Source organism: Nothobranchius furzeri, chromosome 17, assembly GCF_043380555.1.
Source record: "Nothobranchius furzeri strain GRZ-AD chromosome 17, NfurGRZ-RIMD1, whole genome shotgun sequence".
NCBI classification, from domain to species: Eukaryota; Metazoa; Chordata; class Actinopteri; order Cyprinodontiformes; family Nothobranchiidae; genus Nothobranchius; species Nothobranchius furzeri.
In genome coordinates this window covers 53,997,042-54,024,293 of record NC_091757.1, presented here as the reverse complement: position 1 = coordinate 54,024,293, position 27,252 = coordinate 53,997,042, and the positions used below count along the sequence as shown (strand labels likewise).

Sequence of the window (27,252 nt, the reverse complement as noted above, 5' to 3'; positions counted from 1 at the left end):
TAACACGACCTTTTAAATTCAGTTCAGAGTGGAGCAATGACAGCTGAATGTGTTAGAAGGTGTGAAACACACAAAACCACTTGTCATGGTTTCGTATTTATCGTCACTAAGCTGAACGAGAATTCTCCGATGCTTTAGCAAAACTTAAAAGCCGGCGAGGACGCGGCAAATGTGTGTTAAAAACAAAGGCAGCCTTTAAGAACAATAAGCTAATCAGTGGAGGAAATTATGGCTTGTGGCTTGATGTCAGTCAAGGAAGCGCACAGTGCTGGGAAAACATCCAGGCCATTGTTTTTAGAATGACTCACATTGTGAGCTGTGAATAATCTATCCGCTCCACAAAGGCCTATCACAATCGCTGGCTGGCGACAAACACAAAACCTAAAATCCTCCATAAGAATAACGTTTTTTGGGTTGAGCACGATCGTTTAGTTAATTTATGTTTCTCCCTTGAGCTGCACTTGCCTTGCCCGAAAGGAACATTACACCAACCTTTAACCTGAATCCCATCATCACTTTTATTACAGGATTAGTCTAAATCCAGTAATAAAGCAGAGAAAAACATATGTAACCCCTAACGTTTAATCTGTCAACGTGCTCTTAGGGTCCTTTAATATTAGACAAATGTTCCCTTTGACTGAGGACGGAGATCAGAGTAATTAAATCCACCATTAGAGTACGATACCTGAGAGCTACTTGGCATTCTGCAGCCCTAACGTGTGATTAAATCGTTGTTAAACCACATGGTTTCATTGTTAAACATTATAAAAGACATATTTAATTTTTTTGAAGTTGATCATTTTGAGAGGATTATGAACATTAATATTCCTCCCTGTTGTAGAAAGCTTATTGAACGACCTCAGTTTGGAGAAGCAGTGAAAGAAATAGTTATCATTCGTGTAAATAGAGGCAGGGATCGATAAGCTAACAGCTAGTCTGAGAGGGGCCCAGACTAAGACTGATTACGGTTGTTTTGAAACACGATGCTTCACATGAATGCATTCTATCTTCGGCACTTTTTGGTTTACCATTCAGCTCCAGCTGAAATTGAAGTCCCTGCAGGATTTACCTGCTGATGCAAAACCAGCGGCGAGTGAAGGTTTATTAAACACGGTTTGCATTAACTGCAGTCTTATTTAGAAATTTCACCCAAGGTCCACTTTGGTCTTTGCTCAGCTGTGCTTGTTTCAGGAGCAGAATGCCACATCAGTGGAGAGACTTACCCCGGCTTTCCACGGGAGCCGTCAGCAGCACGTTACTGCAGCAGCACGTCATAGCTGCTGATAGGAACCGCTGTGGTCAACAGAACCTTTTCCACTGGAGCCGTCAGCAGCGCGAGTCGGCCGCGTCTCAGGAGCAGCGTGTCGCGGCCTTTACGCGCCGGTTCTATTTTCTACGCGCGACGCCTCTGAAACGGGTCAAGTTCGACATTTTTGGGGAAGGAAAGACAGGAAATCGGACGCGGAAATGGAGAGAAGCTCCCGGGATTTTCAGAATAAAGAACGTACTGCCTTCCGGTTGCTTTACTTATAAAAAAAAGTTACTAACTGTGCGGCCCCGTGAGAAGTTATCACCTAGCTAGCGGTCTCCTTTGTTTTTCAGGTCCGTATTGGCGATTATAAAACGGACAGAACATAAAACACAAACCATGTTGTAGTTTTCTCCTGCGTGTTGTTGTGTTTACTGACGAAGTCACTCGTGTGACTTCGTGCTCGGTCGGTGACAGCTGCTCCCCTGCTGCTTCGCGTCTCGTGGGAAGGGCCAAGCAGCAGCTTACGCGAGCAAGACGTGCTGCTGCAGTAACGTGCTGCTGACGGCTCCGGTGGAAAGCCGGCTTAACATGGCAAGATTTGGAGTCTTATTTCCTGATCTTTGGACATTTTGCCGTGGACAGCTGCAACTCGACTCTACCACTGACTCCGTTTTCTCTGCAACATTCATGTTTTCTCTCCACAAATAAGTCAAGCCTGCAGGTATTCTGCTATGTGGTGGAGTCGCTAATGCTAACGGTTAGCGTCTACCAGCTGATAAGTTTTCTGCAGGCTTTTTAGATCCTAGAGATTCAATGTCTATTTTCTATCATAGATGATGCAGGAGATAGGTGTAGGAGACTATTTTCACGTTCAGCCTGCATGAAAAACTCAGAGTGATCGATAATAATCAGAAATAATCATTATAAAACATTTTTTCTGTGTTCCACACCTTTAACTGTAATTCCAAACATTCAGCAAATGTGGTGTTCTGAAACAGAGTTTGTGAACTAAGTTCCCACCCCGCGTGAAATCGTGGATTAATTGTGATTAACTACATGATTTGGAAAGCTAAATTCAGTTCCACTAGCCACACCCGAGCCTCATTACTGCTAGACCTGTATATGAAAGGAATTTAAACATTATCTGTTTGACAACACATCATGTCCTGTACTTGTTTATCTTGAAATGGAGATAAAACATCAACGTTGCATCATGGAGCCAGTGGACGGGTTGTGTTGCCGTTAGCCAATCAGAGGCGAGATGTTTGAATGTCATGAATGAAAAACAGTACGACTCCAAATCCAGACGTTTTCTGCGCCTCACTCCTCCGGCTAACCTCTTCCTCCTGAAACAGGAGCGCCAGAGCTTTTCTCCCCACAGAGAACAACTTACTGGGCATTCATTCATACCAGAGACCACCGCAAATGTATGAAATAATGAGTGTACACCATCTTTAAGAGCAAAACAAAGAAAGACAAGTGTAGCCTCCAGAAATGGTCAGTTTTCCACCTACAGTCTGACCTCTTCCGTATCTGGCCATTTGGAGACGTAAGTCTTAACTGGTGCCTTTAATCTGCAAGAAAGAAACTGTTGCTTGACCAAGGTCTCTCTCCAGCTTCCTCTTATCTAAGACTGCTTTGCTTCACAAAACAAGAAGGATGAACTTCCATAATTAAATCATAAAATGAAGTGAACAATATGAGTAACTAATCATATAATGAAATGGACAATATGGTTAAATGAAATATTTTGATTAATCTGTGCTTAAATTACTGAAGTTGAAATGAATATTATTATTACATTGAAAGATTAATAAGGATGAAATGAAATATAAGACCCATATATTTAATCAGCGCACTGACTGGACAAGACACACTCACCATATCTCCGTGACGCAAGTTAGAATTAACGTCACTGCACGTAGATATTTTCTTATCCACAAAATCAGCATCTTCATATCTGAGGGAGGTGTGTATCGGAGTTTGTTGGCAAAACCCCTTCACAGGGCAAGTTCTGATTTATCAATTAACCAAAATATGGCCATTATTAAAAGAGCACCACTTCCTGAGTGATTCAGTTGAGCCCAACTCTGATTGACCATCAGAGGAAGCCTCTTCTCCCGTCGCATCTTTGACAAGCTGCCAAACCTGTTGCACGCTGCAGCTGACCGAAAACGGTTCCTTCAGAAAAAAGCTGAACCAGCTTCGACCCTAAGAGTCCTTCCATAGATGCAAAACAAGTCCGCCTGTTTGTCGTGACCTGGAGACGACTCTGGACTGACCTGGTCGTACTGCGGTTTCTCTACGGACTTCGGTACCGCGGAGTCCACGGACTCCCCGACATCTCGGATCCAAAAGGGAGACTCTGATAAGGATACGTAGACTCGACAGATTGCATCTGATGTGGTTTTATAAACCATCAACTTATAGTTCATAGCAGTCCAAATTCACTCCCACTCAGAAGTCAGTTTCTCCAGATACGAAGGTTCTGATAACATCACATTCACACATTCCATCCACTTAGATTCACTCATCACATAAAATGTTTCCTAGTTGTCATGTTTTTAATTGTTTAGAAAATAAATTTCTTACTTTTATAAACTTGACTCTTTCTGAATTAATACGAAGTGTCTAAGGCTTGGTTTATGCTTGACGCATTGACTTTCCGCTTGGTGATGCGGCTCGCGGATGGAACGCGCTTCAGAACTCGCAGCGTTTATGGTTCATGCGGCTTGTCTCTGCGGTGAGCCAATATTCTCCCAAACTGTAGGGGGCAGCATGGAGCTCTACGGCATGCATCCAACACTACACCATAGTAGAAGTAGAAATGACTGTTGTTTACAACATGGCGTTCCAGCATTTTTTAACAGCGTCCTCGTCTTTTCCGACAGTGTGAGCTATTTCTCTCCAAGAATTATTAACAACATGTTGATCACGGTGATCTTTGAGAGCTGAATCGTACAAATGTCTGTATTCACGAACCTCTGCCATACTAGTTCTTGCCAGTCCGCCATGTTTTTCCCCGTCCGTCCGTCCGCGTGGTTAGAAATTTTCCGAGGTGTGCGGTGCAGAAATTCTGGGCCATGCGGAGGCGCGGTGGAGGGGCGTGGTTGTTAAAATGACGCAATTTTGCCGCGCGGAGCCGTGCGAACCTCGCGGACGCGTCAAGCATAAACCAAGTTTTACGATCCCTGAATAAACAAAGAATTCTAAATCGTCTGGTTAAACGTTCAAAGATCAATCAGACTGGTGTAGTATATAGAGCTTAAAAAGCACCCAAAATACATACGTATGCTAACCCTACACAAGGTTAAGGTCAGGGTTCATGAATAAACAATACAAGAGATGGGCTAAAATGGCCTAAATCGAAGAGTTCTGGGGCCAAAACCTTGAAAACAACTTGAAAACTCAAATTTCAGACACATATTTGTTTCTGTTACTCAGCAGAATAAAAGTAATGTAGATAAAACTAATCCAACTTTTGAAAAACTAAACAAAATGTAAGGTTTCTCTGGGACAGAACCTTTCTGTATCTTTCCAGCATTTTAGACTCGTGCCAGCCCATATGACGGGGGTGAAATGTCCCTTCAGAGTGAGATGAAGGGAACTTCAAGACACTTTGACAAGAATGAAAAAAAAGTGCTGCATAGCTGTCTATCCAAGGTCATTCTCTCTTTCTATCACTCCAGCCTCACCTTGGCACACAGGTGTCAGAGAGATACCTGCAGCTGAAAATAACCCTTGCACAGCAGCTGTCGGTTGACAGGTGGTATTACTGTGAAATCCTGGCATGGAGGGAAATCATATCTTAAAATGAATTACCCCAGCTCTTGGTGTGGTGGGAAAGTGTCATCAGAACACTGCGATGTTTTGGAAACACTGAAAAGATTGCAGTTCTGCTGATTAAATTAGCAAATCCAGCTGGTTAATCAGAATAAAAATAGAGCATTTTTTTCCATCTCCCTCCAGATCAATCTAAATAAATGGATTCTAGAAATTCTGTTGATGAAACATTCTTCCAATAACATTTGCAGAGTTCTTAAATTATATATATATATATATATATATATATATATATATATATATATATATATATATATATATATATATATATATAATAGTATAAATTTATACTATAATATATACATATATACATGTAAATATATATATATATACATATGTGTGTGTGTGTATATTATAGTATAAATTTATGCTGCCAATTGCTTAGATATTTCCAGCTAAAACACCAGACTTGAAAGCTATCTGAAGATTTATCATCTATTTTCACCCAGCTACTTCATTAAAAAACCATCGGTTTTATCTTTTGTGTCATAACTAGAGTGTGTGCCAAAACATAGAGGCAAATTCATACAGACAAATAACTATTAGCTTGTTAATTATTGACGTGTAGATTAAAAATTACGCAGCAATTGTAATTTACATGCTCCGAATGACCCCGTCTTTCAAGTAAAACACTTGGTTAAAAGTTTTTATCTCAGAACTATCATTACTGTAGCATGTAGAAAATGTACGGTTATAACTTCATTTGTAAAATAGATTATTGTATTTTAGTGATCATCCAGCTGGTCTTTTGTGTTTTAGCTTTTGTTGTTAATGAAGATGAATTATTGTTCATATTTATTTAATGCATTATTATTAAATGATTAACACATGACTGACATTCTTCTCCACAAATAACTCGAGGCTGAAGGAGTTCAGCCTGGTGGTGGAGTTGCTAATGCTAATGGTTAGCTTCTACTAGTCGAAACGTTCTCTGCTGTTTCCTGGACGCTAAAACAAGAGCCTTCCCTGTCGCGAGCCAAGATGGGTGAATCCGTGAATGTTAAATTTCAGTTTAACGTAGGCCTGACAGGCTTTTCTAATCCAAGTGTTTCTGGTCAGTTTTCTATCAGCAGCTGCGGGAAATAGAGGTATATTGTTCATAGTAATGTAAGCTCGTGACAAATGTATTTGTCTAATCGTTATCCGACTTAATCGTTTTTATGGTGAATTTATCGCACAGATCTATAGATTGAGGGACATTTGGTCCAACATAACAGACTTGTTGTATGACTTTAAAGAGCAAGTCACCCCCTACAAGAAACTTACTTCACTCCCACTTCATGTTTGAAAAATGCAACAAATGCTGTTGCTTGGCAGACCAAGAGGGCGGAGCCGCTAACAAATACACACACACACAGGCTCACAATGGCATTATGACATCATAATATACCAGATGACATCATAGCATACGTCTTAGCCAATAGCGGTGGCAGATTTAAATTCAAATACAGTGCAGAATTTTTCCCTGACGACGGCGCAACACTGACAGTTTTAGGCAGAATATTTGAATTTTAACCAAGATGCACTGAAGTACCAAATTATTGACTACACGTGTCTGTAGCATGATTAGACACTCCTTTATATAGTTTATCAGCAAAAAAAAAAGTGATTTGGGGTGGCTTGCTCTTTAAATAGTTTCAGAAAAGATTTTTCAAAATAAAATATTAACTGATAAGACTAAAAGAAAATGCAACTAATTTTAGCTGCAAGGGAGGGGAATCTGCACATCATGCAGCCTCTCAGACTCCCATCGCCTCCATCTTGTCCCTTTGTGTCTCTCGGCCACTTGGCCGACCGGCTCTCGCTCATCCTCCGCGTAACCTTCGCTGCAACATTACTGTTCCATTCGCTTTAATAAATCGTCATCATGTGGCTTTCCCATCCCCAAAGTCCCTTTCCCTGTAGTCTCTTCCCATCCCCCTTCCCTTCCGCCTCTCCCTTTTCCTTCTTCCCTGGACGGTGGCTTTAATGAACCCATAAATTGGAGCAACACAGCAGTGGCTACAGGTCGGTGTTGGGGGAGGATGGCTGTAAGAGGAGGGGTGGGCATATGAGCCCGACAGAAAAGAGGAGACGGGTATAAAAAAGAAAATGGGCAAAAAGGGAGAGCAGGATCAGGATTTATTCCTGCAAAGATGCGACTACAGTTGGTGAAGAGGAACAGGATAAACAGAGGAGGAGGTGCAGAGATGGAGGACAAAGAGAGAGGGCGAAAGGGCGAGGAGGCTCCGTAAATTGGTTTAGCAATTAATTTGCACCAGGTAAGGTATAGCCTTGGAACATGCCATCCTAGTCAGATGAGAGGTCCTGTGGAAGGGAGACTGATCACAATGGCAGCAGATGGTGGAAGGAGGCGAGGCTGCTGGTTGTTTAGGAGGGAGCAGGGGGAGCTGCAAGGAACGAGGACTGGTGTGCTATAGAATAACATGGAGTAAGTGAATATATGGCAGAGACAGATGAGGCCCAGACACACAAACACAAAGCTCAAGTGCACTGTGAAGCACAACCGACTACACGCTCACTGCAGAGGCCCCGGTGGAATGATGTCATCATTCGGTGAAAACACTCATCACTCTGCAGCATTTCTAATTACTCCGGTGGCGTTAGACTAATACATATTGGCAGCACTGAAATATTCATTAGCAGATAAGATTCTACTGCAAATGAAAAATTTAGGAGGTCATTTGAAATTCTTTTAAATCACAAACAAGCTTGCAAATGACTTTGTGGCGATAATATGACTGTTTGTGCCTAATTCCTGCTGCATAAATGCATCTGTGTCAATAAACTGTAGATAGCATAACTTATGTGCTTGTTTTCCGACTCGTAATCATTTCCCGTGAATAAATATTTATGTATTCTTTTCATTTAGTTGTACATTTTCACAGTACAATTGACACCTGAAGCGAATGATCCCGAGAGGCAACAGGAAGGGAAGAGAAGGCAGGATGGGGTGGAGAGGAAAATGGGCCCTGCTGGCCGTGGTGCTCGATTTGCCATGCTGAAAAGCGTTAAAGCTGTATGGAGGCAAAACTGTGCTTAATACCATCAAAGCAAAAAAACACAGGAAAAAAGGCAAATATAAATGTATAAATAGCAAAAAAAAAAGAGAAAAAGACCGTCTGAAACCAAACCATGCAAAATATCAAAAACCACTCACAGAAAATAAATATCCCATCAAAGTTAACTTTCAGAGTAAAGGAAAAGACTGCAGAGCCGAAACTGAAACTGAACTGATAAACAGAGAAAGAAGCTGCGAAGGTGTCTCGTAAAAAAGAATAACAATAAAAATGATCATACAGAAAAAACAAAAAGCAGAAAGCATTGTTTTGAAATGCGAAGCCCTGTTGCTGTTACCTGAGCACGAAACACCAAATAAGAAAAGCATTTGAGCCATTAGCTGTTGTTATGCTGGAGAACTCCTCACCGCTCGGTGTGAGGCTCCACACCTGCTCAGGTAAAGGCAAGTTGGGGCGCGACTGCATGTTGTGATGTTGGCTGTAGGCATGCTGTCTGAAGTCTGCTACCATTGTGCTTGGATCTACCGACTGGGGCCTTGCTGCTTCCAGCTGACACGCTGCATTTATTCCACAGACAGGAAATACCGAAATATGTCACAAAAAACACGCTTGGAAGAAGAGACGGTGTGGTTTTCTCTACGCTGTGAGTCTCGTGCGAAAACCTGACATCTGACTCGCATTAACAAACATTTTAAAAGTTGTTTTCCTTTTTCTACTGGTAGAACAAATGAATTAGTTTCACTTGCCCTCGCCTGGATTCTTGAAAGACTCGGAAACTTGAATGAGAAATATGAAGTTTTTTCATCTTTGCAGCGCCTTTTCTTCCCTTCTCTCTCTGCATATGCAAATAAAATGTTTCTTCTAATTGCTTAAAGCTGGGGTCCATAGCATCATTCTGTGCATTCACACAAAAATAGGCTCATAGTTACTACCAAGTCATGTTTTTGACATGTTCCTGCTCAGACACACCTGCTTCTCCTCAGCCGTCATCAAGTTCTGCAGGAACTGCGGAACACTCGTTTTTATCATATCTGCACTTTTCAAGCAGGAAAACATCTAAAACAAGCAGGAATCCAGCACTCGTGATGCTAGCTGATAGCGATGGGTACCAAATTCGGTACTTTTTAAGGTACCGACTGAATTCCAAAGTACCGACTGAGCACCGATTCACGTCATTTGAAACGGTGCCTCGTTTCGGTACCCGTCCTTCATAACGAGAACTTTTCTAGACAGCTACGCATGCGCAAGAGCGTTATGTCGTCGGTCGCTGCGAGCCAGTTGTAAACAGAGCAGCATGGTAGAAAGAACGCACGCTAACGCTTGGGTCCACTTCACTAAATGTGATGGGTAACTGGGTGATGATGAAACCAGCGACAACGATCTAAGTGAGACATCCTCATCTTAATCTGCTCCGGTAGGTAAATAAAATGTTTAAGATAATGTTAGCTGATTTGTTAGCTTCCGTTCCGCTAATGCTGCGTTCGCTTTCTCCTCAGAACTCCGAATTTCTGACTAGAACATGAACGCGCTCTAAAGTTTGGCTTCACTTTACTAAATGCGACGGGTGATTGGGTGAAGATGAAACCAGCGACAACGATCTAAGTGTGAGGCATCATCGTTTTAATCTGCTCCAGCAGCTAAATAAACCGTTTAAGATAACGCTAGCTTGATATGTTAGCTTCCATTGCCACCATTGTTATCAGCTAATGGTACGTTCGCTTTCTCCTCGGAAATTCTAACTTCCCAGTAGGAAAAATCAAATGAAAAAGGACGGCAAAAGGAATGAAGATACACAGTAAATTTAGTTCACAGTAAAGATGTTTGCTTCAGTTTAATTATCAGCTTATAAAACTACAAGGACGATGTTAAAATACAAACAGTTGAATGTTATTTATTGTGATATTTATCAAATATGGTTACATATTGAGAAAAATATATATTTAATTATAAAGGAGAATTAAAATATTAAACACTCAAAAGTATCTAAAACTGGTACCGTTAAGTACCGGTATCGATTCCTAGGTACCAGCAATTAGTACCGAATCTATTCAAATGTCAAAGGTACCCATCCCTACTAGCTGATGCTACAACAGGCTAAATCAATAGTCTGATAGCATGAGGTTGAACACTACGCTAATCACTTAGCTCTGATACAAACAGGATTTATCCACAGTTAGCTTGAAGGTTACAGACCGACATCAAAGCAGTGCAGGTTGAGTTAGCATTCAAGCTAGGTTGGCTTGCTAAGCTGACTGTGCATCAGTGCGTCACCCCGCAGTGCATGCTGGGAACTGGGATGCATTCTCATTGACCGATAGCGCCCTCTTGTAGATACGCAACTCTACTGGCCAACACTTTCTGTAGAGGCCAGGGGAGGAGATTTAAATCATGAAATAGAACCGACTTTATATCATAGATTAGCATTTTTAAGCCTTTTTTAATGTTTTCTTTATAGTTTTTAAACCATGTACCCCAGCTTTAAACTATAAAGGTAAGTGGTAACATGTTGCATGCTGTTTTAATAGGTTGCATTACAGGTCTGCCTGTTTTATTATAATGAACTGGCATCACTCCAGAGACCTTTTTATATTCTCTCCCTCCGTTTGTGTTGTCCCCATTATATCCCCTCCCCTTCTATCCTTTCCACTCTGACTCATTTATCCAGCGAGTCGTCCTTGAGGCAGTACAGCATTAGGCAGGTTGTTAACACGGGAGAAAAGGGCGTTCAATGTCATGTCACTGTGTCGCAAAGGCTGACAGAGCAGGCGACTGGCCCGTCTTCTCCAGGAAACAAATACGCCGCCAACTTCCTTTTTAAGAGTGTAATGGTCTGGATATTACATTTCCTATGGGACATTACAGTCTACGGATAATAAATCCATTCTGCAAAGTGTGTGTGCATTTGTGTGTGCAAGCATGCATCCGAATGAGCGTCGGATGTGTGTGTGTGCGCCTGCACGTGTGTGTCATCTGGCTTATTTGATACTCGTTGGTGGAGGGTTTATGTGCACGGTATGAGGCAATCTGTCCCCTGGAGAGAAAGCCATCCACCATCTCTGCACATCGTCAGCTGGAAGCAGCCAGGCAACAGTAAATCTCAATTACTTAAACCCTTCTTTCCACTTCACGGCCCCAGCCACTCCCTTGCCACAAAGCGACAATGGGCTCAACTGACTGTTTGCTGTTGCGTTCCAAGGCTTACCATTGGCTTCTGGTTGAGTCTGAGAGGGCACGGCCACGTACGGGTCCTCCCCTTTGTCTGAGCTCATGGGGGGGTCCTTCCTCTCCACCATGCGGCCCCGCCCCAGGGGGCCCTCTGCGGCCTCGGGGAGGGCCGGGGTGGGAAGTGAGAGAGTGTGATGATGGTGATGGTGGCCTGCCGGACACAACACAGGTTAGCTTATGCTTCGAGCCTACAAGCACAGTCCATCTGGGGTGCTCACACACTCACACACACACACACACACACACACACACACACACACACACACACATTTACTTCTCTGATGAATGGTGTACACACTTCCACCCACACAGCTGCCACCATGTGTGAGTTAACACGGCGTTTCCCATGTGACCCGCAGCTACTCATTAGCAAACACACGAGTATTTCTAATGATCAACATGTTTCCTTTTCTGTCATTCTCTGCGTTTCCGTCTGTCTTCCTCCTCTTCTGATTGACACGTCACATCTCTGCACGGGCCTGTCAGCTCATAATTTCTCCGCGGCACTCACAGGGTGCCTGCCTCTCACATCTGGGACAAAAGACAAATTTTTCCCCACCGATCCCGTCGACAGTCCTGCCTCTGACTTCTCTTTGACAACAAAGTGCCTCTAACACGGCACTTTTCCCTCTTGTTCTTGTTTCAGATCAGTTGAAGTGGTTTTCTGTGGTTGCGGTGTGAACATTTAGTGTCTTACCGGTTGTTTGACTAACCTCAGTCTGAAGAAACAGGGATTAGTTCTGTCCAGATTGATGGGCTTACGGTTAGTCATACCTGAGCCAGTTCCAGACTGAATTACCATAATCAAAAATAAACTCTAATCTCATAAGAAATAATAATCGTGTTTTTTTATGTAAAACTGAAGCTAATTTCAATGGTTAAAATGGTGTAAAAAGCTTTAGCATAGCATCATTTTTGCGATTAATAGTTGATTTCAGCTGACGTGCCTCTCTGTGATCAGCCAGGCGATTTGGTTAAAATAAAATAATTTCTTTAAACTTGTGCCATTCAAAGAGCTACCAACAAGAGGCAAAATATGAATTATTCATAACTCTTCCATAGAAGATATTTGAACTATCCCTTTAAGCTTCCTTTGAGTCTAAATGTTTAATCCGTTAAGCTGCACTGTTTAGCACACTTTGATGCTCAATTCTCCCACTTTATAAAATTATAAAGTTTACATTACAGATGAAAGAAGTGGGTCAACAGAAAAATGCAGTAAATCTGCTAATTTTTCAGAATAAAAGCCTACGGTTTCAGGTTCTAAACTGTGATCGTTTGCAGCTTTTCTGCATCTCACGACGCTTCTTTTGTAACGTGATGAAGGAGCTATTTCCACCAAGGTTATTGGCGTCTGTTCAGACCCAAGCCTGGGTCGGTGGAGCTTTTATTCTGAAAGGAGCTGTTGTTGCCGCTGGTTGTTATAGTGACTGGATTTTTCAGCTTGTCGTTGGTTCTTTCGGTTAAAGAGTACAAGGTCAGGATTGGCCACTCCGTTGCTGGCGTTAGAGCTGACGTGGCGTAGTTTTATACCTCGGATGTTATGGTCTATTGTCGAATGAAAATTACCAAACACCGTCAGAAGCCCGCCTCCGTCAGATCTGTAAGATTCTGATTGGATCAGTGAAAGGAATGTGTTGTGTCCTTTTAATACTACGTGAAATGAGTCCTATTGGTATCCTTAAAGTCAGAGTACTTATTATTTCTATAGATCATAATAAAGTAGGGCTGCACAATATATCAAAAAACTATCGTCATCGCGATAACAGGACGTGCGACAGGCCCATCGCAAAGCACGTCAAAAACGGTGATAAATGTTTGGTTCAAACATTTCCATCCGTGTCATACATCAACTTTTTGTAAACCAGCTCTGTTTTTTACACGGAAGTATTATTTGACGGAAGTATTAGCCCTTCTGATATGCGGCCAATCAGATGGGTCTGTTCACGTAATACGCCCGCCCCTACGTAGACCCTTAGGATGGGTGAAACGCAACACCCGAACTGAGTTAGAGTTCAGTGAAGAACTGAAGAAACCTGTCGGGATGAGAGGTGAAACGTCTTCAAGCAACTCAAAGAAGTCCAGACGCTTTTCTTTCAAAGCTCATTAGACTACAATGACCTGGATGACTGAGAACCTTCACAGACATCTTGGTGGAAATAGCTCCTTCATCACGTGACACTTTGTACCTGACTTCCTGTCACAATAATTGCAGCTTTGTCTCAGAAAAGTTCGATCTTCTCTGAAATTTTGCACCTTTTTAACTAATAAATCAGTTTTTTGTAAATACATGAATGCATACATCAGTTGAGAGTGGGTGATTGATCACGCGTCTCATTTTAATTAGACACATCGTTCACTCAGACCGTTGTTCACCTTTTTCTGTTTCACTTCTTTCAACGGCAAATTTTGCACACAAGCTTCATCGGACTCCTTTTTGAACCATGACAATCGCATTAGCATCCCACGCGCTGACAGTTAAGCCACTCACGCTATATATTCTATTTAACATGATGTATTTAAGCCGAAGAAGAAAACGCTCCCCTCGTTGGTGAGTGACAAGACTTTTATCAACACTCTCATGTGGAGCTCAACCCCCAGACTCCATTTTGACAAGCCCTCCCTCTCCACGGAGGAGGCGACTGCACGTGAGTGTGTGTTTGTTTGGGGACGTGCACATCCAGTGTGTGTTTGAAGACGGTGAGGCGACGCTGGCAGACTACATTTAATAGATCCCCGCGCAGAACACCAGTCAAATCCTCCTCCTCTTCTGTTTGGCGTGGCAATCATTAAAATGATTTATTTAACTACCGGCCCAAGGCTGAGAGATTAGTGCGACAGGCCTATTTTATAACTCGTTCCCCCCACCACCGGGGGAAGTGCAATTTAGGCAGATGACACACATAGAGAGCGCTCAGAGCTCCTCCACGGATCAGGAGGAGCAAATAAAGTCGACCGATGATCGCCCCTCTCTTGTTACGCGTTAGAAGAGATGCAGAGACGTCCACGTCGGAGCATAGCGTCTGTGTGAGGTCGTGTGCACAACTGAAAACACACAGCCAAGCCTGTGGGAGCGTGTTCGACACTCTAGGTGGAGAAAGGAGGGGTGCGCCAGCACAGATGCTTTTCCGATGACCCCGGATCTCCAAAAACAGGGAGAATAATGCTGGGAGAACAGCCACAGGGGAGTTTCTGGGTGAAAGGGCTTTCTGGAGAGACTTCAAAATATCTATTCTGGTCATTCTGTGTGGATCTGATGGTTTTGATCTGGCAGCTGCAAGGCACTGTATGCATGTGGGTGAGAGAGATCGGAGTGAAGTTCAATAGCATACAGCCAAGCTATTGCACCCTCCGATTGGATAAATAATAATAGGTGTGTGTGTGTGTGAGCGGAAATGTTGGTGCTGCAGGCCAATCACACCCGCTAAAGAATCAAGAGAATGGGGTTGTTTTGATTTTGAGTGCTGCTGGGAAAGTTTGTGTCATGATACTCGAGTCTGAATTGTTTGCAGCAACTCTCAAAACTGGGTTAATATTTCCTCCATATTGACTTTTGCTCTGAGAGGAAATTCCTCCCGATCAAAGCTTTTAACCACCAACAACCAGGTCCGTCCAATTAACAAAGGAAAGGTCACAGGCGATCAATGCTACTGCACAAGAAGGGGGAAGGAAATCAAGGTTGCAAAGAGGAAAATTGAAGAAAAGACATGAAACTAATAGAACCTGAATGAAAGGAGAAAGGTTTCTACCTCTATAACCTTTATTTAAAACACTAAAGGGTCTAGATGGGGAGAAATACTATATGAGCGTGAAAGTGACCGACTTTCATTACCTTCGTAACCAGAAGCGTTGTCTATCAAAAAAGAAGGAATGGAATCAATTCAGTTAAAACCCCGAGTCATTAATAACCTGTCCTTACACGTGTGGGAGGAGTTTTAATTTCCTTGAGAGGGGATGAGTCACTGAGTAGATGAAGAGGTGGGGCTGAAGTTGGAGATTTTAAGGGAAAGTGATGGAGCTTATATGATTGCCAGTGTGGGATACTTACCATTCAGAGCCACAAATGTATCTGAAAGAAACAGAGGGGAGCGAAGGGAAAAGCCGTTATTTGGAGCAATAAAAGGAGCTTCTGTGTGCTTAAACATGACGAAAAGCCGTGACTTTTCAGGTAATTCAGACTCGACTGGCAGGTCGATATTCTCCACACTTCTAATCAGAGGGGATTTATCTGGCCTCTACGTGATGGAGGTACAGCGCTCCTGGTTGCCTTCACTAAAAATACCAGCGAGAGCGAAGGGAAATGGGCTGCCTTTGTTCAGTAGGTGATTTACTGAGTCATTTAACTTTGAATCGTTTTGAAGTTTAGTTTCTAAATTCTGCCGCTTTGTCAAAAATCTAAACGTGGCATCGCTCTTGCAGATCCAAACAGTAAAAGGACCTGAAAAGATCAGAACCACCATCCCAAACAGGGGTGGACTGGCCTATCTGGCATTCTGGCACTATCCCGATGGGCCACTTAGCCAAGCTGGGCTGCTTGCCTAGCTTGGGCCGACACTGCTCCACAGTTGGTGATTTGCAGAACATTAGCTACATGGTAACCCGAAGCTAACAAGAGTTTTTCCAGGCATTTTTAGCAAGAAAAACGTGGTAGAGCAATGATGTAGGAGTTGTTTTACCGCGTTAGCATGTAGCTAATGTCCCGCTGATCTCCGCCCGTGGAGAATGAGAAGGCCAGGGCTCCCGGTCGCAGCGGTCTGGCCCTGTTTGTAATTTAACAGTCCCAGTCCATAATTAGATCTCACAATCGGCCTAGAGACGAGTCCGCGGGCGGCAACAGCCCCCACCCCCACCGCTCTCCCAATGGGGAGGGCCGACGATTCGTAAAAATGCCAGGGCCGAATTTTGGTCCCAGTCCACCCCTGATCCCAAAGTCAGAAGAAACCATTAATGATGAGAGGCTGGGTTCGTCTGAAGCCTCCGCTTGCTTTTCTTTTGAACTCATTCACTGCCATTGACGACTAAAATCGTCATTTGCATTTTTTTTACTGTTTGAGCATCGGAACAAGCTCCCGCTCTGAGAGAACCAACATCTCAGCCCTGAAGCCGATCTTCATCCGCATACGTCACAGATCACATGATCAGGAAGCAACACATCCATGTGTTTGGAGATCGTTTTGGGCCGTTCCTGTAAAAAAAGTGAGGCGCGAACCGGAAAAGCGTCTGCCGATCACAATTCGACAACGGATTATGAAAGAACGGATAAATCTCGTCTGAAGACCCTCTACTTCACTTACGCATTCGATCCCTAATTCCATAACTCCTTAGCTCATCCATTGTCCCTCCTAGACAATTCAATTTTAATTTTGTGTTTTTATATTCTGGTTTTATTTGCTTTTACTGTTAATAGTCTGTTGTTTTATTTCTTTGCTCCTTTTTACATTTTCCATTTCCCTGACTATTTTAACTTGTGTTTTCTTTCTTTTTTTGTGCAGCGCTTTGTATGGTTGTAATGCCGTGTTGAAAGCGCTATATAAATAAAGTGGTATGGTATGGTATGGTAACGCTCGAAACATGCGGCTTCTTCTTGATGTAAGAGTTGAGTCTCCTCTTTGTTTTGGTTGTTTTGGCATCGACATCATGCTAGCGCGCAACGTTCTGTGACTCTTAACAAAACAGTAAAAACGGTGAGAAACGCTGGCAGCGAAGGCCGTTAGTGATCAGGAAACGGCTGGCAGTGAATGAGTTAAAAACTAGGTCCTCCGATTTCTCACATGGAAACTCTGCCCCTGTCTGAATGTTTGTGTCTCTGAGAAAACTTGCAAGAAGGAACCCAGTTTTTGCACCGTAGAGCTCAACGTTCCGTTGACCAGGGCGACAGAGACGCAGCGGGGAAAGGACGCGGGAGGACAAGAGCTGATGGGGACAGATGGATGGAAGATGCTGAAAGAGAGAGAGTTTGTGGAGAAGAAACAGACGGGAGAGGAAAAGGTGATGGTAGCAAAAAGAAGGAAATGGGGAGAGGAGTGGTGGTGATGGGGGGTGGAGTAGAGGAGGAAAGATAAGAGTGAAGAGGGCCTGCTTACTTTGGCAGTCTCCCAGGCCATCTGTGTTACCACGCTCCACGTCCTGCTCAAAGGCGGATCTGCAGGGAACAAAGACATCATGGTCAGCAGCGGAAAACAGGCCATGCAGGCTCGCCACACCTAGCAAGGCAGCAGAGCTGTGGGAACCATGATAGAAAAAACACCATCAAAGATAGCATACGCTAAAAGCTGCTGAAGCCCATCAGCTGGCTTAAAATCAAGGAACACCTGCGCCGGTGCCCTGGAGATCGGGAAAAGTGCAATCCAGACCGGCTAGTGAAGGATTTGTTGTCAACAATGATGAGCAAAGTTTGATTCATTTAAAAATATACTTTATGGCTTTTAAAGGTCAAGTTTACTCGTGTTTTACTCGCATTTGCATTGGTCTCTAGTAGTAAGTTGTTATCTGGGGGGGGGGGGGGGGGGCTGAGCTGTTAGAGGACGTAGACGTCAGCTGGAGGAGAAAGTGGCAGCAGAACTCTCCCCTGATTGGCTAACAGCAAAGGAACTCTGCCACTGACTCGGTTTGCTCTCAACATCGGTGCTTTATCTCCACAAATAACACAAGCCTGGCGGAGTTCTGCTGTGTGGTGGAGCTGCTAATGGTTAGCTTCTACTGTCTCCTGGATGCTAAACTAACAGCCTTCTCTGTCACGAGCCAAGATGGGCAAGTCCATGACTGTTCGCTCCGCTCTGGCATGAACTCCGCAGCAAAATCGGTCCCGTTGTAGTCAATCAGAGCTGTTCCACTACTGCGGCCGCCCGCCGTTCCGCCATCCGGCAAAAATAGGATCGATTCTATTTTTGCTGGACGCCGGAGCACCTCCGCAGTCAATGGACAGAAATCACAACGGCCCAACAGGAAAAGGAGCAAGCACAGCTTCCGTTATTTCACAATAAATCGATAAACAAAAAGCATTTTTTGTTTCATATGCACAGGTTTAACAACTTTTAACAACTATCAATGGCGGCTGAACTTAAAATGCACAAAAATAAGTCATAAAAATACATTTTCCACTATCAAAATAGTCGCCCTTTGTTGATCCAAGCACTGCTGATCTCTCAACACAAATGATGGGCAGATTAAACAGTTCATTCCGATGCTTCTCCCACACAACGGGTGTTTGGATCTAACTTCCGTGTTTATTGCTCGGACTGTATCGCAAGATCTCGAAAATCCCGCGCATGCCTGTTTGCGCACCTCAGGTCTCCGCACCGGAGCGGAGCCGTTGTAGAGCGGGTACCAGTAAAAATTGAGTTCGGAAGCGAGCGGCTGTGGAAGGCGGGGGCGGAGCGGAGGTAGTGGAATTTTGGGGTTAGGTCACAGTGTGGCGTAGAACTGTCAGGATTTTCTGAACCGTCTATTTTCTATCAGAAGCCAATTTAGGAAATAGGGGTAGAATACCATTTTCAAGTTGAATTCGTCATTTTCAAAAATAATAACCTGCTCTTTAAAACAGATCAAAGTAGACGTGATTTTATTTAGTAAATATTTACATCCTAACACCCAGTTATATTAACGTTAGCACAAGTTTATGATAAATGACCCTTTCAGAGTCAGAGGACTCCAAAGCGCTTTACACTACAGTGTTGTCATTCATCCATTCACACACACATTCACACGATGATGATGAGCTACGATGTAGCCACAGCTGCCCTGGGGCGCACTGACAGAGGCGAGGCTGCTGAGCGCAGACGCCACCGGCCCCTCCGACCACCACCAGCAGGCAGGGTGGGTTAACTTGTCCAGACAAGCCGCCCACCCTCCTGAGCTGCTGCTGCCCCTGATGCTTTAAAGAGCATCCCACATGAAACACTAAAATAAAGCAAACTTTTACTTTAATTAGAATTTTTTATCAAAAAAAATACCCAACACAAAATTTAATTTGAGCAAAAGGAAGCTGATCTAACAACCAGAAAGCCTTTATAAGCACATGCTCCTTCTTTCAGCGCTTTTCTGTTCGGCCTAGCAGCAAAACATTTCTGCTTTTAGCTTCAAATTTCTTCAAAACAAACCAGCGACTCGTTTTCTTACGTAACCGTTTGCAAGAAAGCAAAAAGAAGCTTCTCCTCCAACTCATTTTAGGAGTATTTGACATCATGTCATCTTTTCTCCTTGTACCACTTCATCTGACTTTATGTAGCGTCACTTCAGAGAAGAACCGAGTGTACAGTTACAATCACGTGGGCCGCGAGCGGAGCGGTGGTGGGGGTAGCCATGCTTGAGGGCCATCATATGACACGGAAGGAGAGAGTTTTGGATGTGCTATTTTCTGATGCAATCTGCACAGAGACCTGTTTTCTCCCCGAAAGACCACCAAGCAAGCTGTAAGGAGATCGGTGAAACGGAGCAGACCAACTGTCAACCAGGATTACGGTCACGCATGACAGTTTTTCACATTCCACCTCGGCTCTCTCCTCAATACCTCTTCTCCTGTACACCAGCCTCTCCTTTCTCCTCACCCTCCACTGGTCACAATCAGAGCAGAAACGGGGATTATTTTCCAAAACACGATCAGACATCCCTTGTGCTCTAGTTGAAGGGAAAACTGCGGACCTCACAGGGGTAGGAGATTTTGGAAAACTAGATTTCTGTTGTTTGGTATTCTGGGTGTATGGAAAGGTCAGTTTACACAAAGCCATTATATCACGGGGCAACCGCGGCTAGTGGGGCGATGGAGGTGGAGGGGTTAGGAGTTTACCCTGCATCTAGTGGGTCACCCGTTTGAACCCGGGCTCTGTAAGTATCAGTAACTCGGTCCTGGGGCAAAACACCTCACCCTCCTTGCATGCTGGTGGTGGTTGGAGGGGACGGTGCAGCAGTAAGAAACATGAATTTATTAACAAAACTCTTTCCCAACACTATGTGAAAGAACAGAATCGATAAAGAGATGCAATATATAGTGGTCGAGTGGTATTGCCGTAGTACGATTACATTAATAACATAATTCGGTCAGCATACTTCCATCTACGTTCCATAAACCGTCTCCGCCCCTCCCTTACCCCTCACACTGCCGCCATTCTCGTCCACAGCCTCGTCACCTCCCGTCTCGACTATTGCAATTCACTTCTTTATGGTCTCCCCAACAAACTCCTTCATAAACTGCAACTGGTCCAGAATTCAGCAGCCCGTATTATCACCAGAACCCCTTCCTTTCACCACATCACCCCGGTTCTCCAACAGCTTCACTGGCTCCCAGTTAAATTCAGGTCCATCTTCAAAATTCTCCTCCATACCTTCAAAGCCATCCATAACCTCTCTCCTCCATATATCTCAGACCTTATAAGTATTCACGCCCCCTCCCGTTCTCTCAGATCTTCTTCTTCCATCCATCTTGCTGTTCCTTCTGCCCGTCTCGCTACCACGGGGAGCAGAGCTTTCAGCCGCTCTGCTCCTCGACTCTGGAACTCACTTCCCCCAGACATCAGGAACATCGACAGTTTTACCCTTTTCAAAACCAAACTCAAAACACACATGTTTAAATCTGCCTATGACCTCTGATTTTTATTGAACCGTTTCTCTCTTTGTTTTTTCTTCTTTGCGTTTTATTGTGGCTTTATTGCTGTTTTAATGTGTTTTCTGAACGTATTTTCTGTCAAGTGACCTTGGGTGTTCTGAAAGGCGCTTTTAAATAAAATGTATTATTATTATTATTATTATTATTATTATTATTATTATTATTACGATGACGTCATCTGCTGGCGCACGACTCCGAGCAGATCTAGAAACTACAAAAGCCAGAAAACCACAATCTGCATCGCACTCTCTCGATGGAATTAACAGAAGAAGTATCACATTGTAGAGAATAACGTGGGAATCTTTACCAAAGGATGTTGGGAAGCACTGTCCTGCTATCATCGTCATCCTCATCATCACTTTATTTATAAAGCACTTTCCAGCATTCTCAGAGAAGCACCAAAGTGCTGTAATAAAACAATTCCCGTCACAAACAGCCGACTCCATAAACACACCGTATCACGTTATCAACTCATAGCTCGTGACATCCTGACCCATCTGGTCTGGTTGTTACAGTTGTCAGAAAAGATTCTGTTAAAAAAAAACCTCCAGTTGATCCAAAATGCTTATCAGACTCCTCTTTTGGGGAACAATCTTCCTGTTTCCATCCATGATCGAATCCACAGTCTACACTGCCATGGGCTTAGGTTCTAGAGAACATGGTGACCACATTTCTTCATTTCCACTATCTTCCCTCTACTAGGCAATTTCTTCCTGCAATGAGATTCAATGTACTGGACAGGAGATGGTATGGTGAGGATTTTTCACCATTAAGTGCTCTACAAAGTCCAACACAACAACAATAGCATCATTCCTTCATATCAAGGGGTTCCGTTAAGCACCTTATCCGATTTGCTGATCCTACTCATTTATAATCACTAAGTAGAACCAGAGTTGCAAAACTGAAGCTAAAGGACCTTAACCCCAATTCACACGGCAGGACTTTTTCATTGATCACACACACGGTGGTAAAAAGTAAAGGATGTGCCAGTGTTGGTCCTACAGTGTGTGGTGTCCAGCAACACAGCAAAAACAACACATGAGCCGATTTCACACATGAGCAGGTTAGACGGGAAATCATGCAACTCCTTTACGTCAAAGTAAACAAACATGGCGGAGAAAGAGCGAGCCGTATGTGTCCATCTCCTTGCTTTCTGATTGGCTACACATCACATTCAACAGGCCAAGACAATTCAGCATGTTGGAAATCCCCAATTCACAATTAGTGGTGCGAACGTCCCTCCGAGCAGACCAGAGCCCTCTTAACACACCACACATGGCAGGAATTTGTGATAAGATCATCCACTGTGGTGATCAGACACGTGCTTAAAATTGTGGGAAGAGGGTCAGGGTTTACGGTAAAGCCGGGCGTACACTGTGCGACTTTTTCACTCGTAGCACTCGGCTTCAGCTCAAACTGTACGACTTCCTCGCAGGGCAGATCTCACGAGTCATGTGCTCACACTGTACGTCTGGTAGCAACACGTCGGACCTAAAATATGCTAAAAATAGCAGTTTTTACTCAACACGTCAGACTTTTTTGTCTTGCGTGTTGTCCTTCGGGAGTGCTGCAGGAGGACACACAGGGGTTTATGGGGGTTGGATGAGGAAAACGAAATAAAGAAAGTAAATCTGTGTTTTGTGATCAGTTTAATTTGACATGAACACGACAAACACGCTTTCTTGACAATCTTTGTGAGTAAAAAACGTGTAGAAATAAAAACGAACAACGTGTGTTATTAGGGAAATAGCGGGCGAGCGGTATTGATGCAGGACTGCGCATGTGCCGTGTGCAGTTCTGATACTTTTTGGGTCGCAGCTGCTCACAGCGCCGCTTCCAGCGATACCCTCACAAGGGACGAGCAAAATATTAAACACGCCAGAAGTCCGTGCGATTTCACGATTGCTGATCTGTAGCTGGTCACGTGGTGTTAATCGCCTCTCGTAACCCCCTGTACACGACGCTCGGCGCAAAACTCGCCCCGATCTCGTGGATTCTCGCACGAGTGGAAAATCGGCTTAACACAACAAGCTGTATTGAGATAAAAATACAAGGCTGAAATCCCACTGGCCTCTAGATGAATTAACAATGAGCATTCACTGTACAGATGCAGTGCCTGGGCCGTACTTGGCACAAGTGAAGTGAATGATCCACAGTATGAACCACAGTATGAACCCTCCGCTTAAGGGAGTCGGGCTCATAGAGACTGTATTATAGCAACAGAAGTGCAGAGTGTTCGAATGTAACACTACAGGCGGTCAGATCAGGGTTGAGTTCCCAGAGCAGCCATATGATGCATATTTAAATCCTTTTCAAAATGCATTCCACATAACTGGAGGCAACCAAGAACCCTTTGTTTTTATTATTCATTCTCCTGCATCAGATGTGGTTATTATCCGAGATGTGAGGATGCACCGAGGAACTTGGTAGCCGAAATGCAGGTCAGGCATAATTTCACTAATTATTCAATGCAGAAGTAAGTTGGAAAGCAGGGAATATTTTGGACGTACCAAGCAGTTTAAGAGTAAATGTGGCTGCTGCTTCATTTTGATTCATGCCTTTGATTAAAAGACAAAAAGAAAGGGCTCATCAGGTCACAAAATGGCTGCATATTATCCAAGTGTGTTTATCTGATGTGCTGATTTTGGCAACATAAGAATGTACCGTTTTTTACAAAATAACAACCATCCAGAATCATTTGCAATGATATGCATGAACAGGGGACCATATTGCAGGAGACTAGAGCACAAGCTGTTTATAGGCAGCAGGTATAAGATGCATAACTACACATGGGAAAGCTGGCATGCTAGCATCAGGACCAGATGGAAGAAGAAAGGACGGGAGGCTTGCATGAGAGAAAGAGAATGTTGGAGTAAAATGGAGGGAAAATGGATAAAAATAGATGGACACAAAGATGTTAAAGACGGGAAACGGGCAGAGGGAGCTGATTGCATGAGAACATCTTGCTGCACCTTCCTGTTCCTCATGTTTGTAAGGGGTTAATTTACATCTAATTAATGGACCATAAGACATGAGATTCCATAGTAAATATGAAATCAATCTTGTGGACCGTTGGGTTATTTTAACCAGAAGATTGGAACTTTTTATTGCAGGGATTATGTAACACCGTATTAACTGAGAGTCAAGAGAAGAGAGAGTCACCTTTAAAACATTTAAGAAGATTTATTTCTAAACAATTTTAAACGAGACTAACTCTAAACTCTAAGTGATGGATGGATCTGGTGTGAATGAGACGTGAGATGGATGGTGTGTGTGTGAGTGATGTTGTAATCAGAACTCTCTTACCCCCAAATTCCACTACCTCCGCTCCGCTCCAACACGAACGCCGGAGCAAAATTGGTCCCGTTCTAGTCAATCAGAGCAATTCCACTACTGCGGCCGTGCTCCGGCAGTGCGGCGCCGTGCGCCGCCCTCTGTTCCGGCGTCCGGCAAAAATAGAATCGATCCTATTTTCGCCGGATGCCGGAGCACCTCCGCAGTAAATGGACAGAAATCACAACGGTCCAACAGGAAAAGGAGCAAACACAACTTCCGTTTTTCGCAATAAATCGATAAACAAAAGGCGTTTTTTGTTTCATATGCACAGGTTTAACAACTTTTAACAACTATCAATGGCGGCTGAAGTTTAAATGCACAAAAATAAGCCATAAATACAGTTTCTACTATCAAAGTAGTCACACTTTGTTGATCCAAGCACTGCTGATCTCTCTACACAAATGATGGGCAGATTAAACAGTTCATTTCGATGCTTCTCCCACACAACGGGTGTTTGGATCTAACTTCCGCGTTTATTGCTCGGACTGTATCGCAAGATCTCGAAAATCCCGCGCATGTTTGTTTGCCCCCCTCAGGTCTCCGCACCGGAGCGGAGCCGTTGTAGAGCGGGTACCAGTAAAAATTGAGTTCGGAAGCGAGCGGCTGTGGAAGGCGGGGGCGGAGCGGAGCGGAGGTAGTGGAATTTGGGGGTTATCCAGAAAAGCAAGTCTGAGGTGTTGTGATGTTTTGCTTTTAGCTATGATCGGAGTTTCATAAACACGTGAGACGCCATTTTGTCGCTCCACACACACCCTTCAGGATGAGACCTCCGTACAGATCCAGAATGCCAGGTCCTCGAACCCCCCTTTTGGTACCGGAGCCGATGAAACAGCGCCAGCAGTACGACAAACTAGTCTTGGGATTGTCTCCAGGTAAAAAGCGACAGTTGGTTGACAGCGTCAGGTGGACCCCCTTTGGGTCAGTGAGTTCAGCTTTTATTCTGAAAGGAACTGTTGCTTGGTTGGTAAAGTGCAACAGATTTTATCCAGCTTGTTGGTTCTCTGCTTAAAAAGGAAGTCCGGGTGGCCGGTCCGATACTTCTCTTAGCATGCGGTGAACTGAACTAAGATGGCGTGGGGACTGGTTTTAGTAATCTGGATGTTTTGATTTCTGGTTGAATCAAAGTTGGCAGATTTATAAACACCACAGAGACTATGCCACGCTTCAGAAAGGAAGGTTCTGATTGGATCAGTAACAGCAATGTGTCATGCGTTTACATTACATGTAGTCAGCATGTCTAGTGCAGCTAGATTAAAGTCATATTACTTATTAAAGCATATTAATCATAACATTGTCATTTCACAGATTGGTCAACATTATATTATTGACTAACACTTGTTTTGATTAGCTCTATTTAAAATAGAGTTCTTTGATTTATTAAAAGGAAAGAGTCCTTTATCTTCATTCTTCCCTTGAGCTGGAAAAGAAGCAGTTTAGAAGCGAATGCATGACCTTGAGGCCATATCTCATGCAGACTAGTTCTGTGTCAGAGGTATCTGTGGAGAGAGGTTAAATAACCTTCGGTGGAATAGCTCCTCCATCACGTTACATGTTTATCTCTGCAAATATTTCAAAACGCTCACCAAAACCAGCAGATTCCACCAAACCAAACGTTGTTCACGGCTGTTTTAGTGTATGAAGGCAAATTCATCTCCTGCAAACTCAGTCAGAACCGCCCGCCACTCCTTTGTTGCAGGATAAATACTGGATGGGCAGCATCTGTGGTTTTATGTGTTTTATGTGTGCATTTAATCCACCGGCATGCAAGACCAATAAATGTGGAGAAGAAAGATCAAATTCGTTCATCATCAAAAAGCCGGTGGAGCAGTGGTCTTTCTTTCTGACTTCATCTGTAAAACATTTTTCCCACCACAAACCTTCATGTGCTGTTTGGTCAGAAAGTATAATCTGCCTTTGTGTCATAACTACAGCCACAAAATTATAGTTGCTGTAGCCATCAGACTTTCCCCAGCCCTGCATAACCAATCCTAGGCTTTGGGCAAACAACACTTTCCTTCCATTCGTCCTTCCAACAGCCTCTGTAGCTGAAGCCGTCTGCATTTATGAACCGTAAAATTAGAATATTCAAAGAAAAAATGGCAACAGGTACAGCAAAAAGGTGGAATATTGGCACAATCATCAAATTCAACCAAAACCATAAGTTTCACATTGGAGAAACTTGAGACTCAGCTGGCGTTTCTATGGCGAAGATGATGGTTAGAGGCGGCAACCAGATATAAAAAAACATGTGGAAAACGTGGAGGTGAGAGAAGCACGAAGAACTCAGGAAAAATCCCAAAAGGATTAGCATCACAGTAAACCTCACAGCCATAGGTCACATGCTTGGGAATGGGTTTCTGTGGGAAAGCTGTACATCATAATTATGAATCTTACGTTTATTCATTTTAATGAATGTTATTAATGGTTAAATGGCTTAGTGATTGATCAATTAAACATATTATGATTGAACAGTTGTACACTATAACTCTTTATATTTCACTTTAAAGCTGGGGTACGGAGTTAAAAAATGCTGAGGTAACAAATGTGACTATGTGATCCTGTTCTATAGTTGGTCTTTTAAAACGATTATTCCCCTAAGCTCCTCCCCTGGCCTCTACAGCAAAACAAATCATTTACGTGAGCCTAAAGCATTGACCAATAGAGGAAGCTGGCATTCAGTGAGAATGCAGCCCACAGGGGCGTGTCCAGGGAGTGGCCTGGGGCAGCACATGCCACCCTTGGAATCTGATTGGCCACCCCAGGTGCCACCACACTAATTTACCTTTAAATAGGCTTTTCATTGTCTACAAAAGGCTTGAGGGTAAAACAAAAAAAGCATAACCATTGGTGCCACCCATGCACAAAGTTGTGCCTCACCAGGGCCACCCCATTTTAATAGATCTAGACACGCCACTGGCTCCCCAGACCCTGTGAATAGGGTGACGACGGAGGCAGCCGGACGTTTGCATCAGAGC

At 43.6% G+C, this 27,252-nt stretch overlaps 1 protein-coding gene across 4 annotated transcripts in view; it reads right to left on the bottom strand.

Moving 5' to 3' along the window:
* The window catches only part of sema6a (sema domain, transmembrane domain (TM), and cytoplasmic domain, (semaphorin) 6A), a 199,225-nt gene that overhangs the window by 20,373 nt on the left and 151,600 nt on the right, over positions 1-27,252 (bottom strand). For 2 of the 4 annotated variants that reach the window (XM_054731599.2, XM_054731598.2), the window contains 4 exons: positions 17,424-17,482; positions 15,389-15,409; positions 15,173-15,193; positions 11,318-11,491 (listed from right to left, as the gene is read on the bottom strand). In XM_054731599.2, the coding sequence (XP_054587574.2) occupies positions 11,318-11,491; positions 15,173-15,193; positions 15,389-15,409; positions 17,424-17,482 (275 nt within the window). The remainder of the gene's footprint in view (positions 1-11,317; positions 11,492-15,172; positions 15,194-15,388; positions 15,410-17,423; positions 17,483-27,252) is intronic. The other 2 variants (XM_015972936.3, XM_015972937.3) reach the window with 2 other exon arrangements.